Below are 17,109 nucleotides of genomic sequence, written 5' to 3' on the forward strand. Positions count from 1 at the left end.
ACTAATATTATATAATATATATTTTTCACATATCTTTCTAAATGTTTATTTTGAGAGGGGGAGAGAGAGAGCGAGTGAGCACATAGGAGAGGGGCAGAGAGAGAGGGAGAGAGAGAATCCCAAGCAGGCTCTGCACTGACAACACAGATCAAGGTGGGGCTCCATCTCAGAAAATGTGAGACCATTACCTAAGCTGAAATCAGGAGTCAGCCACTTAACCAACTTTTATATATTCTTATATTTTCTTTTTTCCATATACAGTATCATACGGTTTTTTTTTTTTAATTGCAGATTTTATTTGGCCAGCCTCTTCTCTGTGGTAGGCATGGTATTTGGTGCTTTTCACAAAAATTACCACATTTTGACCTTTCTAATTCCTTATGGTAGCTATATAAATTTAGTGGTGATAATCTCAATTAACAGATGAAGAAGCCAAGGCTCAGAGAAGTTGGGTGACTTGCCCAGTGTCACATAGCTTTAAAGTTGAAGATTTATTTTTCAGGTTACCTGTTAGTTGAAATTAAGTACCATATTATAATTATGTTGTAAGTTTTAAAGCAGTTCTGTAAAAAGGAATTATTACGAGGTTTCTTGTTGGTCATTTTAAAATAGTAATTGAAATCTAAGAAATGGTAAATTTTATCTACAGTTGAAAATGTAGATGATACAACAGTTAAGTAGCTTTCCCCCAGTTTCCTTGATCTAAAATGGAAGATTTGAGACTTTGCCGTCTTCTTTGTTCTCGATTGCAATCTTCAGAAATAATGAAAAGGTGGGCCAAAGATGCAAAAGAGAAAACATAAGTTGTCTATTACTTATGTTACAGGATATGATTAACCAGACCATTTGTAATTTCTTATTGTCACAGAGTTGGTGTCTGTATGTGTTATTTTTCCATGCTTTTGTCTCCATTACATTTTATAATCACTGTCTCTAACCAGGTATTCAAAATTTATTTTCCTGGAAATAAGTCAAAGAAACCAATTTTATTTTCTAGGCATCCTTAAATCCTAGTGATGCACCTCCTTCTGTTGTAAATGAAGATTTTCTTCATGACCTTAAAGAAACTAATATTTCATATTCACAAGAAGCAGATGATCGAGTATTTAGAGCTCATGGTAAGCAACTTTATATAAGCAGTCTTTTTAATTTTAAAATTTCCTATAATTAAGATGTTTTTACATGTTCTTCTTTAAATACAATACAGGTCATTGTCTTCATGAGATATTTTTGCTCAGGGAAGGAATGTTTCAACGAATTCCTGATATAGTTTTATGGCCAAGTAAGTTTTTTATCTTTGTGTCATTAATTTAGTATTGTGAAATCTTAAATAAATTTAGTTTTGGAAATATGTACTTGTAAACATAGGAGTTGTACAAAGTACAGGTAGCTGTATTTTTAGTTTACCAAAAGTCATATAATTTTTTCTTGATCTGATCATCCTGAACTGTTGGTTTTATTGATTGATTCTGTTGTTGCTGATTAAGTCTTCATCTTAAGTGTAAAGATATTGGGAGGTTAGTAGAAAAAGTGTATTTTCGGTTAGTTTGAAAGTTTAATGAAATTAATATTGATCAATGATAATAAATATTCAGATATAAAGAAACTCTTAAACTATTGATTACTGTAAACTAGTAAGTAATTTGTTGATATCACCTTGTGGGCTAACAAGCATTGTGTTCAATTGGTGAAACAAGTTGTTTCAGATAACCATTGTCTTTGATATAAGCAATTCTGGAAAATTAATTTCATTCATGATTTTGGCTTGAGATAGAAGAAGGATGAGCTTTGTGTTGTTATTTTGCTCTTGCTGATAATTAGACAGTATATTTATAAATATGATTTTTATACCCATCTCTTTTAGTAGAAAGTTTAAGGTAGAATAGGTAAATTTGTACCTTTACTGTTCATAATTACCTTTTACAAAATTTCCAGTGATCTGATCCTTTTTCCTCTTCAGACTCTATAAAGGAGCATGGATTATTATATTTTTCATAAATTTGGCTCATCTGTTTTTAGTTGTGATCCTTTTACTTCACAAGGATTATCTGAGGGGAAAAATCATACTTTAATATGGAAGTAGGAGGGAGGTGATATACGTAGGAGGAAAATGCAAGAGCCTGTGTAGCTGACATTAAATTAGTTTGTTGATACCTGTGGGGTATATTCTTCTAGTATTCTTTTAGTAGCTTTAGGCTACTTCTTTACCAAGATTTGGGCAAAATTCATTCCATTTTTTTACTGGAAAAAAATGAAAGCAAAATTTATCAATTTTTGTTTCTCATAGGAAACCTTGATTGACTATCTTTTGATAAATCGTGAGAACTTTCCAGTGTGCCTTCTAGGTATTTTTTTTGTTCATGTGTCTGAATTTTAAAGTACTAAGAATTTACCATAATGAAAATGTAGGTCTTGCTTTAGAAAATACAGATATTTCTAAAAATCCAGATTTAGGAAACATGCAGAGTTAGTTGTTGCACAAAAGTTTCTTTGTTCTCTAAAATCCGTTCCGTATGGCAGTCCCCCTCAACTTTGTCCTATTTTTTTTCCATGTCAGTTTTCAAATCAGACCCTTATCAGTGCACAGCTAGATTTTTGCAACAGCCTATAATATTCTCTCTCATACCTTGAGTTTCTTGTTCTTTAAGAAACCACATATATATTCTTGAGAGTTTAGTTTTTCTAAAACATTTCCTTTACTTCAAGAATCTATATGAATAGTTTATAGGTGCCTGAATCAAGTTTATAATTTTATTCTGTTAAATCTCCTAGCATAAGGAGTTCTTGGAAATCTTTTTTCCCCCAACAGGTTATCAGATGTCTGAGGCCTTTATTTAACTTTATTGTAGATTTTCTGTTGGTGATAAAGTTCAGGTTTTTTCTTTGCATGAGGGCAATTTTGAGATAATATGGCAATTTAAAACAATGTGGCATTTAATAGAGCAGAGGTAGCTGTCTCATCTTGCAGTTTGAATACACACACACACACACACACACACACACACACACCCATATATATACACATACACAGACCTATCCTTGTGGATGGGTTTAAGTCTGGCTATAATTTGAATCTGAATTTTATATTTGCTTTAATAGGATACCTAGGGCTTGTCTAACTATAATAACTTATATGTAACTTCGATGATTCGGAGTCATTCTTAAACCAAAATTTGTCACCATTGTGACCTTTACACAGTGTGAATATCTCTGCCTTTGATTTAGTTTGGACAAGTAGTCACTCATACAATATATGTTGTCTGTGGTAAATATGCTTATAAAAATAAAGTTTCCTTTGATAATTACATATTTTAAATCACTTATTAAATTTAGTATTTACAGAATATTTTTAGCTATCTAAATAACAAAACTTTAGGCCTGTGAAAATATGTGCTAGGTACTGTCCTACCTATTGAGGATGAGCTGTGAACAAAACAAAAATCTGTTCTCAGGTGCCATCCAGTTTAGTGGGGAAGGAGACAAAGCAATGAACAAATAAATATATAATGTATTGAGAGGTGATAAGTGCTGTAAAGAAAATGTACAGTAAGAAGATAAAGAGCCAAATAGGTGAGCAGTGGGATGAGGGAGCGCCATGGCAGATAACATGGTCAAGGAAAAATTCTGATTGGTTGACAATCCTAGAGGTAGTTTTGCCTTCTTAAAGGTTTTTCACAGTCATGTTTGGTTATTTCATTAATTAATAACCTAGGATTCTATTTAATACATTTTTTACCACAAATAGTAAGCTTTATAAACTTAATCTAAAAGCTTACAAATGAATCTTCATTAAAAATTGGAATTATACAAATGACATATTCCTAGCTTTAAACAAACCTGAGAAATGATAACTTTTATAGAGCAGTATTTTTACTTTCATAAATGGATATTCATTTGTATATTTTACATCATTAAATTTCCCTTTCAATCCCTTAGCAAATAATACTTGATTTTTGCATAGTTTCCTTGCCTCAAGCCTTCTTCTCTTCCTTGCCATTCCATGTTATCAGGAGATTGATCTTTCTCAAATAGTTTCTTTGCCATGCCAGCTCCCTGGCTTAATGCCCTCTTGCTAGCCAAATTGAGGTTTAGCATCTTATGCTTTATTGAAAGTTTCCTGCTGTCAGGTTTTTTTTTTGTTTTTGTTTTTGTTTTTTAACTTATATAGCATTTATGCTGATAGAGTACTCTGCCAATTGTGGACAATAGAAAGGAATATATGTGGTACATTATATATGGTATTTTAAAATTTGTTTAAAAAACAGAATGAAACATCATCAATGGATGCAAAACTTAGTGGGTGAAAGTATGATGAGAAACATTTAGATAGATTAAGTATCTCCCCACAAGATACTTACTAAAGTATTCTTATAGTAGAGAAACCTGGCAGGTTTCTTTATAACCAAATGATGAAAGTTAACATTACCAGAAATGAGACCTGTTTACATCATTTGCCTCTAGATGTAGCTCTTAAGAAAGGCACAGCATCACTTCTCTAGAATTCCTGCCTAACTGTGTAACCTGAATTTAATCATGAGGAGACATAGAAACCCAAATTGAGAGATATTCAATGAAATAACTGACCAGTGCTTTTCATGAGAAGCAAAAATAGACTAAGGAACTGTGTCAGATTAAAGAAGAGTAAAGAGCTAAATGTAGCATGTGATTGGCAGTTCCAGAAAAGGGGACATTAGTGGAGCAATTGGCAAAATTTGAATAAGGTCTGTAAATTAGTTAATAGTATCGTGTAAGTGTAAATTGCTTGGCTTTGATAATTGAACTATAGTCATGTAAGGTATTAATATTTGTGGTTGCTGGGTGAACGAAATTCTTTGTAGCTTATTTGCAACTTTTTTGTAAGTATGAAATCATTTCAAAAGAAGAAAAAGATAAATGATGAACATTTTGTTTTAATATAGCTACTTAATGTGTTAAAGAGTGCCTAAATAATGAAAAAGACACTAAAGAACTTAATGGACCCTCATTTTGCAGGGTTACCTAGAGTTTACTCATGTCCCTGTGATTAATTTATTTTCTCTTTTCTCAACAGCATGTCATGATGATGTAGTTAAGATTGTGAATCTAGCATGCAAATATAACCTTTGTATCATACCAATTGGTGGTAGGTATTGTGCCTTTTGAATTTTAATATAATGTAAATGTGTTTTTTTTATTTAAAATATTTATATTTAAAAATTCCCATTGAAAGCTAACATTCTTATAATTATGAAATAGTTATTCTGAAAAATTGGTTTATGCTGGTCAGTTTTTAGTAGCTCTGTTTACCTGAACTGTTTGAGACATGTTGTTCATGGCTTCTTTCCCATATAGATCCTAGTTGACGCTGTGACTTAATGCTTAAATAAGAAAATGTTCCTACTTTAGTAATTAATTTATAACCTTTATCTTTATGGATAGAATGTTTTTTCAAAGGCTAAATATACCCAATGTATACTTTTGAGAAGGAATGCTATGCAATGTGAACGATCAACTAAGACAATGATGACCAGATCACTAATACCTTTTAATGTTGAAAACTAATACTGCTTTGCATTTAAAGGCAAATTTGATCTCTCTTGATCTTTTATGAACCACATTCTTTTAATAACTTACACAAGCCAAAGGAAATTGCCTTCACTAACTGAATTAGCATTGATGGAATGGAAGTGGGACCCCAACAAATCAGGAGCTCCAGATTCCTTCTTCCGCTTATACTTTGGGTTGAATTCTTGGAGAAAAGGCACTACAGCACCACTTGCAGGGAAATATTTTTCTGATTTCAAAGGACTGTGATAGGCAAATAGCGTTTTCTGATTATAGGCGTGTTCTTAATTGACAATTCATGGTCTCACCTTGTACGATTAAACCGAATCTTGTAGATCAACACCTCCTGTAATTCTTTCCTTGTATCAAGATTTTTTTCTCCAAAACACATGGCAGTACCAATTAATTTATTCTGATATATGATAATACAGATGGTTAAGAACTAAGAACACGGTTCTATTTTGTATTGGTATCAAGAAAGCATTTTTCCTCTGATAACAAATGTTAATGGAAAATAGGAGTACTTTGTTTACATACTTCTCTATATTGTTTATTTTATATTAAATCACCTTTACACATTGACATATACATTTGTTTGAATATTGTGTAATGCAGGCAACTTTAACTTGTTTATATTCTAATTTATTAAAGTCTTTTTGTATGAGAATATATTATTTCAAATGATAAATGAATCTCATAATTAAGGTAAGGTGTCTTTAGTTGAATTAGGAAGGGTATTTTTTCTTTTAAGTGATATCTCCACAGTAATCATTAGCTTAGAACTTTTCTAATCATGTTTTTGGAGTTTCACAAATTGCTAGGGGCTTCACTTGAGTGTGCCCAGGGGATGGAGCCATATCCCATTGCTTTCAGCTCCATAATATTTCTTCATTTTGGCATGCAGCATACGATAAAGGTGAGTTTGCTTTTAGTGTGTTAGCATTTGCAAATTACATTTTGCAAAGTAGAAATAGGTATTACTTTTCTAGTGGGCTTATTTGTATACTTTGTATGAGGGATTTGCCCTAGAAACTAGCCTAGAAAATAGAATATTAAACATAAAGTTGTTTCCTATTTTGGCAGGAGGAACAAGTGTATCATACGGCCTGATGTGTCCTGCAGATGAGACAAGAACAATTATTTCTTTGGACACTTCACAAATGGTATATGATAATTTTAGACCTATTTGAAGATAATATTTGGTTTTAAAAAACACTTTATGACTCAGTTGTCATTTAAAAGGTGTATTTTTCATTTTGTTTTAAATTTGTTTCATCATTCTATTTTACCCTTGTCTTCAGGTCTCAGAGGGCTAAGTTCACTCACTCTCAGGCACATATCTTGGTGGTTTCTACCAAATTAGCCTGAGAAATTGATAATTTGAGAGTCATGGATGGGAATATTGATATAGTAGAAGACCTGATTTGTATTGTTAAAAGCAAAACATAATATTCATTAAGGTTAATTTGAAACACCAAAATTTGTTTCCCCAATTTTTTTTAAAGTTTATTTTCTTTATTTATTTTGTGAGAGAAAGGGGATAAGCAGAGAGAGGGAGAGAGAATCAGAATCCCAAGCAGGCTCTATTCTGTCAGTGCAGAACCCGAGGCAGGGCGCAGGGCTCAATCTCATAAGCCAAGAGTTCATGAGCCAAAATAAAGAGTAGGATTTTAACTGACTGAGGCACCCAGGCACCCCTGTCCCCCCAATTTTTTAAAAAATAATTTTAAATGTTTATTTTTGAGAGAAAGAGTATGAGCAGGGGAGGGGCAGAGAGAAGGGGACGCAGAATCTGAAACAGGCTCCAGGGCCTCAGCTGTTAGCTCAGAGTCTGATGTAGGGCTCAAACTCATGACCTGTGAGATCATGACCTGAGCCAATGTTGTCTATTAAACCATTATAAACAGTTTTTTTTAATTAATTAATTTGAATTTTTTTTCAAATGGCAAAGTAGAGAGAATAGTATACCCATTCTCTAGATTAATTAATTACTAATGTCTTGTAATACTGGCTTTATCTTTCTTTGTTTCTCTACTATTTTATTGTTTTTTTTCTCAATGTTTATTTATTTTTGAGAGAGAAATAGAATATGACTGGGGGGCGGGGGGGCAGAAGGAGAGGGAGACAGAATCCGGAGCAGGCTCCAGGCTCTGAGCTGTCAGCACAGTTTAACACAGGGCTCGAACTCCAGAGCTGTGAGATCATGACTAGAGCCGAAGGTGGACACTCAACCAATTGAGCCACCCAGGTGCTCCTGTTTTTCTACTATCTGAAAAGCAAATTCTGATATGCTACTTACAAGTAAATATTTCTATGTATATGTTTTTTTTCCTTTTGTAACATTTTATTATGAAAATGTTTAACCACACAGAAAAGTTGAAAAAAATTTACAGTGAACACTCATATACCCACCACTATCATTCCATCCCTCTGTCCATCCATGAACCCATCTTATTTTTGGATATTTTTTAAAGTAATAGACACCATTTCCATTCCTCTCAAATATTTTGACTTGTGTATCATTACTAGAATTCAAAGTTTATGATTTTTTTTGTAATTCTTAATTTTAAGTAAAATATATATCTACATAAAATACACAGATCTTACATGTACTCTTCTGTGAGTTCTGACAAATAGCTACACCTGTGCTAGTCAAATCTGTATCACTTCAGAAAATTCCGAACAAATCTCCAGCCCTCTTCAACCACCCAGAGTAAATCACTTTTAGTTCTAGAAATTCATATAAAAAGAATCATATACTACATACTCTTTGGTGTCAGGTTTCTTTCACACAATATAATGTTTTTGAGATTACTTTATTCCTGAGTTTATCAGTAATGCATTTCTATTTCCTGCTGAGTGATATTGAATTATATAAATATACCACAGTTTGTTTATCGATTTTTCTGTGGTTAGACACCTATGTTCTTTCCAGGTTTGACTTTTATAAATGAAGTTATTATGAATATTTTTGAATAAATCCTTTTGTAAACATAGGCTTTCATTTCTATTAGATCAGTATCTAAGAGTGGAATTTAAGTCACAGTAGGTACATACTCAGTTTTAGAAGCAACTTCCAGGTCTTTGTTCAGAGTAGTTGTACCATTTTACACTGTCACAAACAATATATGATAGTTTTAGTTATTCTATGTATCTGTTTTTAAAAGGACATTTTCTCACTATATTATTGTTGCTCCTGGCAAACTTAAAAATGATTCCTTACATCATTTAATATAGAGTTCACATTCAGATTTTACATTGATTTCAAACTTGTTTTTATTTTGTACTTCATCTGTTCATATGAGGATTCAGACAAGCCCCCAGTTAGCTTTTAGTTGTTTCCTGAGGTCTCATTTTATCTTTCTTGTTTTTTGAATATTACTGACTTCTGGAGAAACTAGGTGATTTGTAGTATAAATTATATCATATTTTGAATTTGCCTGTCACTTCATCTTGGTGTCATTTAACTCTTCCTCTAGGTTTTGTGTGTTCTCTAACCTGGAAGTTAGATATAAAGTCTAGTTAGACTCAGGCCTACCTTTAAAATTTTTTTCCAGCAAGGATATCTCATAGATGGTGACGTATTTTTCTGTGTCATGTCACATCACATGTCATATTTGTTTGTCTACATTAAGTATTTTTAAAATTAATCAGCAGGTTCAGATGGTGACAGCCTAATTATTCTTCTGTAAAGTTTCCCATTAACCTTTGTCCTTATCCCAGAGTTTAAGAGAAGGTAATTTTCTTAGAAGATTACTTAATAGTAGCCTATTCTGGAATAGGCTTTGGAATGTTTTTGAATTTCTGTGTACAAATTTACCACTAAATTGTTACTGAATTTGTAAAATAGAGACAGTAATAATACAGAAGGTAATTGTGAATGTTAAGTGAGATAATATAAAATAAAAGTCTACATTGAGTAGATGCTGAAAATTCTGCAGCAGAATTTTAAATGCCAGGCCTTCAACCATTTATTTTGTAGAAAAACCTTGTATATTCACTGCTTTTAATGGTAAACTCTCGTAAATATTGTAGTTGGTGGGTGGTCCTTATAATTGTGATTGGCTTTGAAGTCAATAAGGTATGCCTGTGCAAGATTTTGCACAGAGTACTTCTGATACAATGTGTACAAAATATAATTAGTAATGCCAGTTTTCTACTTAAATATGTACAATAATACTAAGACCTATTGATCTCGAAGATTTTATTTTATTGTTAACTTGTATTGGGTAGTGTATACTGGATATAATAGGGTATCCTATATATTTTCTTTAGGTTTCTCTATGAGTGCCCTTAAAAATGTTTGTTTGTTTTTTCTTTGCCTCCTTTCAGTTTCTTTGTTCTACCAAAAATATGTTTGGACTACTGGTAGATACAGGTATATAATTACCACAAATATGTAATCATTTTAACAACCAGTCTGCCAGGGGAGATGTGTATAAGTTATTCAGATTACTGAATTCTGTCGTTTTACTTTATAGGTTAGTACTTCCTTTTGTTTAGCTGCCAAAGTCAGACCAAAAGACTCATTTGTCATAGTTACATTGAAATTACGGTCTTATTGTGAGAGTATAATTAAAATGATAGCTTTACATAACATAAAACAAACAAGTACGTTCACATATATCCTCTTATTTAAGGCTTATAATCCTGTGAATTAAAAGTGCGGTTATTTGTAGGTGCTCAAATTTGGACTATAAGCAGACAATTTTCTTATTGTCTATTGTGTCGTTTTTGTTATTAGCTAGACTTACGTGCATTAGTTATTGCCATGAAATTGAAAATATCAAAGTGCAAAGAAAGTCTCTCTGGGATCCAGAAGAAGGTCATCTATATATTAACCTGCTTGCTCAGCCAAATAGAAGGGAAAAGAAGTCTGATTTTAATAGTACAAAGTAATTCATATATATATAAAAAATTAGGCCAAATAAGAATGTTAAAAACATTCTGTAAACATTTTGCAAGTTGAGCCAGATGGTACTCAGTTTTTTCTTTTCAAGTAGGAGACAGGGGTGTGCTTTGTTTTCTACCCAGAGCCTCTGGTCCTATTTTGGATTGAAAATACAGCAGAAATGCCATTTACTATATGCAGATGTCTTTTTATAATCTCTCTTCTGATATTCTTAAGTTAGATATGATTTATAACTATTAATAGTAGTGCAGATAATATTTACAGAATGCCAGGAACTTTGTATGCTAAGACTTTTTTCTGTTTTTTTGTTTTTTTTTTTAAGATTTTAAGTAATCTCTACACCCAGTGTGTGGGGCTCAAACCCACAACCCCAAGATCAAGAGCTGCACACTTCACAAACTGTGCCAGCCAGGTGCCCCTGTATGCTAAGCTTTTATGTGCAGCATCTCATTTAATCCTTACACCAACCTTATGAGTAGTATTACTATTCACACTTTAGAATGAGGAAGCACTACGCATAGACAGTTAAATAATTTGCCTAAGGTAGGAAGTATGGTTTAATTCAAATTAATACTGAATAAAGACAGAGTCTTTTAGAACAACTCTTGTGCAAAGTACTGCCTAAGTTGTTACGTCTGTCATGTTGTATAGTCCAGAATAAATGGAGTTTTGTAGTATGGGTAACCCTACCGCTTATTTTCTGTCTTGTCACTTGCTACCTTGAATTAGGAAGTTATATTTTCTGAGAAAAATGTCAATAGTTCATGGAGATGAGACTTTTTTCTTCATTTGCAACAGAATCGAATCCTCTGGGTTGATGAGAACAATCTGACAGTTCATGTAGAGGCTGGTATAACAGGACAAGAGTTGGAAAGACAGGTATGTTATTTCCTTTAGTTAAGATTTTCAAAATTGCTATATGTCCTCTCTATGAATGGAGTACCTTTCACAGTACATTCACTGAGCAAATTTGTTTAGCTTTTATTGTGGGTCAGGCATTGAGCTAGATACTGAGGATACAATAGTGAATAAGACACCATCCCTTACCCTTGGAAAGCTTATATTACAATAGAAACGTAAAGAGACAATTATGATTCAGAATGAAAATTGCAAGTTGAAGGCTGAATGTAGGGTATTACGGCTCTTCAAATGGGGTTAGGAGGGAAGGAACTGGACAAAAGGTATCATCGAGAGCACAGCTTTTAAAATGAGACTTCAGGATGAGTGAAAGCAAAAAAGTTAATGGGAGTCGAGAGAGCAGTCCAGTCAGAGGAAGCAGCAGTTTCAGAGGCTTTAAGGGCAGCTGTTGCTTTTGGGGGCCTGCAGACAGCTGAGTGTGGCTGAGGTCTAGTGTGTGTTTGTGGGAGAACACACACATTCTATATGTTGGGTGGGTGTATGTATAGTGGTGGTAGAGAATGAAGCCAGGAAAACATGGAGAGATCAGATTATAAAGGGGCCTTATAAAGTCCCCTCTAGAAGTTTGAACTTTACCTCTGTATTCAGGTAGTTCTGGCTAGCTCCTGTGTGTCGGATGGATTGGGGCAGGGAGAGGGGGCACACGAAGGTGGGTAAGAGGCTCTTGGCATAATTTAGGCAAGAGCTGATAGTGACAATAAAAGAGGAGAAATGGAGCAAGGTGGAACATATTGAACATAAAATTCTCAGAAGTTGACAAATTGGATCAACTGGGTAGATGTTGGTATTTGCTATTAATTGAACTTTTCAGTGCCTAATTTCGTTGAAAACTGCCCATCTCATGAATTAGTCAAACTCTTGGAGACCTTATAACACTTTTTTGGGATCCTGATGAATTTTTGGAAAGCTTGAGGTTCCTTTCATGGATTCTGAGCACATAATTATTAAAATGTATTGATTTTCAACCTTCCTCAATCATGGTCAAGATAACTGTTTCTCAGCTTTTGTAAACAAAAATTAAAAAGTTTAATTTTTGTAGATATACTGACCACTTTGTTCTACTTGAGTTAGAGACTCTTCCCTCCTACATTTTAATGGGACATGGAGACGATGATTCTCAACCTTCTTTTTTTTTTTATTGTCTTTTTCCTTATTTCTTTGTAAAAAGTTGAATGAAGTTGGTATGCCACTGACCATTTCTGGATGAAAGGCTTTGAAAAAAATTGTTAAATTATTATCTTTATTTTTTATTTAATGAAATAAGATAGAACTGGAATGGAATTGGACATATTTGTTGAGGCAGAGTTAAAGATCTTCCTGTATTAGTGTTCCATTATGTCTGAATTAGGCACTATCAACACGGCAGTTTTTTTACAACAGAGTGGCCTTTCATGTCTCTAATTTTTTTTTTTTAACAAAGAGATTGAGATCTTCTTTATTCTGATTTCTTTTTCTTTCTTTTTTAAAATTTTTTTTACAAATAGTTTATTGTCAGGTTGGTTTCCATACAACGCCTGGTGCTCATCCCAACAGGTGCCCTCCTCCATGCTCATCACTCCCCTTCCCCTCCCCCCCCACCCCCATCAGCCCTCAGTTTGTTCTCAGCATTCAAGAGCCTCTCATGGTNAGCTGCACCAATTTACATTCCCACCAGCAGTGTAGGAGGGTGCTGGTTTTTCCACATCCTCGCCAGCATCTATAGTCTCCTGATTTGTTCATTTTAGCCACTCTGACTGGCATGAGGTGGTATCTCAGTGTGGTTTTGATTTGTATTTCCCTGATGAGGAGGGATGCTGAGCATCATTTCATGTGTCTGTTGGCCATCTGGATGTCCTCTTTGGAGAAGTGTCTGTTCATGTCTTCTGCCCATTTCTTCACTGGGTTGTTTGTTTTTCGGGCGTGTAGTTTGGTGAGTTCCTTATAGATTCTGGATATTAACCCTTTATCTGATATGTCATTTGCAACTATCCTTTCCCATTCTGTCAGTTGCCTATTAGTTTTATTGATTCCTTTGCTGTACAGAAGTGTTTTATCTTGATGAGGTCCCAGTAGTTCATTTTTGCTCTTGTTTCTCTTGCCTTTGGGGATGTGTCAAGTAAGAAATTGCTGCATGTCTCTAATTTTATGTCTTTGATTATAGCATTTGATGTAGTATTTTAACCTTTCCAAGTTTTCTTTTTCTTTTTCTTTTTTGGAAAGGTTAGAATTAAAATTCAAGGAACATATTTCCTTGAAATTTAAATGACATTTTCTTAGACTAGGAACTTCTGATATTTTACCCACTAGTTCATTTCCCTAAATGCCAATATAGAACTTTCTTTTTTGCCTCCAGTAGAGTGTAATGTAGTTTCTACAGATTTTTCCAACTCTTTAAACTTCTGTACCCTTCCGTTTCTTCATCAGCTGAGGTAACCAGCTTAAAACATCCTGCTTTTTCCTTCTAGAAATTTTTAAATGATACAAATATAGTAGCTGAGTAGCACAGATTTTAATCCTTTAGCTTATAAATTTACGTTGAGTTTAATATATATAAAATTTAAAAGAGGTCATTAACATGTCAACTCTGGATTTGGGAATTTGTTTCTAGGCTTATTAAGGTTTTGGCTACTGTATTTTATTAGTTAATAGTCTGGGGATGTGTGACTTAGGTTTTTCCTCCCAAGGACTTGTTTCCATGTGCCTTAGTTTCTTTATGAAATAGAGATAATAAGGGCGCCTGGGTGGCCCAGTCGGTTAAGCGTCCGACTTCAGCTCAGGTCATGATCTCGTGGTTCATGGGTTCGAGCTCTGCTTCGGGTTCTGAGCTGGCAGCTCAGAGCCTGGAGCCTGTTTCAGATTCTGTGTCTCCCTTTCCCTCTGCCCCTCCCCTGCTCATGCTCTGTCTCTCTCTGTCTCAAAAATAAAAATAAACTATAAAAAAAAAGAAATAGAGATAATTCCTACTTTATATTTTTTTTAGGATGAAATAAGTTAATAATGTAAAGTACTTAGAACTTTTACTCCTTTCACCAATTTTATCGAGCACTATCTGCACCTCATTGAAACACAGCTGACTTTAAATATTCCTTCTATGTGCCAAAGACTTCCACATTTATAACATCATCTTAGAGTTCTTTCTTGAACTCTAGACTTGGATTTTCAGTTGCCCCGTTGATGTCTCCACTTTGCATATATAATAGACATTTTAAACATAATATTTTAAAAATTGAATCTCCATTTTCCCTTCACAATTTGTTTATTATTTAGCCTTCTCATTTTCAGTTGATGGAAATTCAGTTCTTGGGCAGCTTGGGCCAAAATCCTTAGTTATTTGTTTTTGTTTTGCTTTATAATAATTTCATTGAGGTATAATTGTCATACAGTAAATTGCACTTATTTAAAATGTACAACTTGATATGTTTTGATATGTGAATACAACCATGAAGCCATCACCTCAATCAAGATAATGAACACATGTACCAAACCCAAAGATTTCCTCTGGCTTCTTTATAATCCTCTCTATCCAATCTTACTTTTACCCCTGGCAATCATTAATCTGCTTTCTATCACTGTAGATTTGTTTAAATGTGCTACAGTTGTACTAAAATATAATCATGCACTCTTTCTGAGGGGGGATTAAGGGTATGGCTTCTTTCATTAGGCATAATTAGTTTGAGATTGATGCATATCATTGCATGTATCAATTAGTTTATTCCTTTTTATTGCTCAGTAGTATTCCATTGTATAGGTATACCACTATTTATCCATTCACTTGTTGTTGAATACTTGGATTATTTCCAATTTGGAGCTATTACAAATAAAGCTGCTATGAACATTCATGTGCAACTACTTGTGTGAATGTATACTTTCATTTCTCTTGGGTAAATATCTAAAAGTGAAAGGGCTAAATCCAATGGTAGGTACATATTTACCTTTTGGAAAAACTACGAGACATTTTCCCAGAGTGCATCATTTTGTAATCCCACTAGCACTGTGTAAGAATTCCAGTTTCTTTACATCCTTTTCCAATACCTGTTAATGTTTTAGTCATTCTAGTTAATGTCTTACAGTGTCTCATTTTGGTTTTAATTTGTATTTTTCTAGTTAGAAGTGATGTTGGACATCTTTTCAAGTGCTTTTTGCCATCCATATATCTTCTCTGGTGAGATGTCTGTTCAAATTATTTGCCCAATTTTTAAATTGGATTGCTTGTTTTCTTATTGCTGAGTTTTGGGAATTCTTTGGATATTTTGGATATAAGTCCTTTTGCAGGTATATGCTTCACAAATATTTTCTCCCAGTCTGTGGCTTGTCTTTTCGTTCCCTTGACAGAGCCTTTTGAAGAATAAATGTTTTTAATTTTGATAAGTTTCACAACATATTTAATTTTTTATTTTATCATGTTTCTGCTGTCATGCTTTGCGTTAGCTTAGGATACAAAGATTTTCTCCCATTTAAATTTCATAGTTTTTAGTTTACATTCAAGTCTCTGATGAGTTTTGAAGATTTTTGAATTAATGTTTATGTATGGTGCGAAGGATGGATTGAAATTCTTTTTTCTTTTTTTTTGCATATGGATATCCAGTTTTTTCAGCACCATTTGTTGAAAAGACTATCCTTTCTTCAGTTGACTTAGCACCATCATAAAAAGTCTCTTGTCCATGTGTATGTGCATCCTGGGCTCTATTTTGTTCCATTGATCTTTTGTATATCTTTATGCCAGTATCACATTGTTTGGATCACTGCAGCTATATCATAAATCTTTTTGAAAGTTGTTTTGGCTACTTTAGGTTGTTTGTATTTCATATGAAATTTATAATCACCTTGTGAATTTTTGTTTAAAAAACAAAAGCCTGTTGAGATTTGATTGGGATTGCGTTGACTCTGCATCAGTTGGGGGAGAATTGACATCTTAACAATATCAATTCTTCTGACCCATGAACATGGTATATCCCTAGTTATTTTTATGTCTGTAATTTCTCTTAGTGGTATCTTGTGGTTTTCTGTTTAAAATCCTTCATGTTTTTTAAAACAAGCGTTACCCCTAAGTATTATATATTTTTTGATGCTATAGTAAATGGTATTTAAAATTTTTTTTCAGGGTGCCTCGGTGGCTCAGTCAGTTAAGTTTTTTGACTCTTGGTTCCAGGTCAGGTTTATGATCCTGCTGCCTCATGGGTTTGAGCCCCAAATCAGGCTCTCTGCTGGCAGTGTAGGGCCTACTTGGGATTCTCTCTCTCTCTCTCTCTCTCTCTCTCCCCCATTTTTTTCTGCCCCTTTCCCACTTGTGTCTGTCTCAAAATAAATGAATAAACTTAAAAACTTTTTTTTCAATTTCTGAATGTTCTTTATTAGTATGCATAAATACATTTGAGAGTGTAAAAATTACTAAAAGAAGTAAACTTAAGAAAAAAGTGTAAAAATACAGTTATTTTTGATTACAGATCTTATATCTAACAACCTTGCTAAATTCATGAATTCTAAAAGTTCTTATAGCTCCTATTGGATTTTCTATATATATGATCATGTCCTTTCTTAATAAAGACAATTTTACTTCTTCTCTTCTAATCTGTATGACTTTATTTGCTTTTCTCACCTGATTGTCGTGGCTTGTGTTCTAATACAATGTTGAAAAGAAGTGAAAGTGAACATCCTTGGTTTATTCCTGATTTAGGAGAAATGCATTCAGTCCTTTACCATTAAGTATAATGTTAACTATAGGTGGTTGTTGATTTTTTTTTTTTTTTTTTTTTTTT

General features: G+C 33.5%; 1 protein-coding gene across 1 annotated transcript in view; it reads left to right on the plus strand.

The window, feature by feature from the left end:
- Nucleotides 1-17,109, plus strand: part of AGPS (alkylglycerone phosphate synthase) — a 110,328-nt gene that overhangs the window by 15,095 nt on the left and 78,124 nt on the right. Inside the window, exons 3-7 of the mRNA XM_077776313.1 lie at nucleotides 998-1,118; nucleotides 1,208-1,282; nucleotides 5,051-5,122; nucleotides 6,628-6,707; nucleotides 11,255-11,335. Of these exons, the coding sequence (XP_077632439.1) occupies nucleotides 998-1,118; nucleotides 1,208-1,282; nucleotides 5,051-5,122; nucleotides 6,628-6,707; nucleotides 11,255-11,335 (429 nt within the window). The remainder of the gene's footprint in view (nucleotides 1-997; nucleotides 1,119-1,207; nucleotides 1,283-5,050; nucleotides 5,123-6,627; nucleotides 6,708-11,254; nucleotides 11,336-17,109) is intronic.

The sequence above is a fragment of the Crocuta crocuta genome, unplaced genomic scaffold (assembly GCF_008692635.1).
Source record: "Crocuta crocuta isolate KB4526 unplaced genomic scaffold, BGI_CrCroc_1.0 scaffold17, whole genome shotgun sequence".
NCBI classification, from domain to species: Eukaryota; Metazoa; Chordata; class Mammalia; order Carnivora; family Hyaenidae; genus Crocuta; species Crocuta crocuta.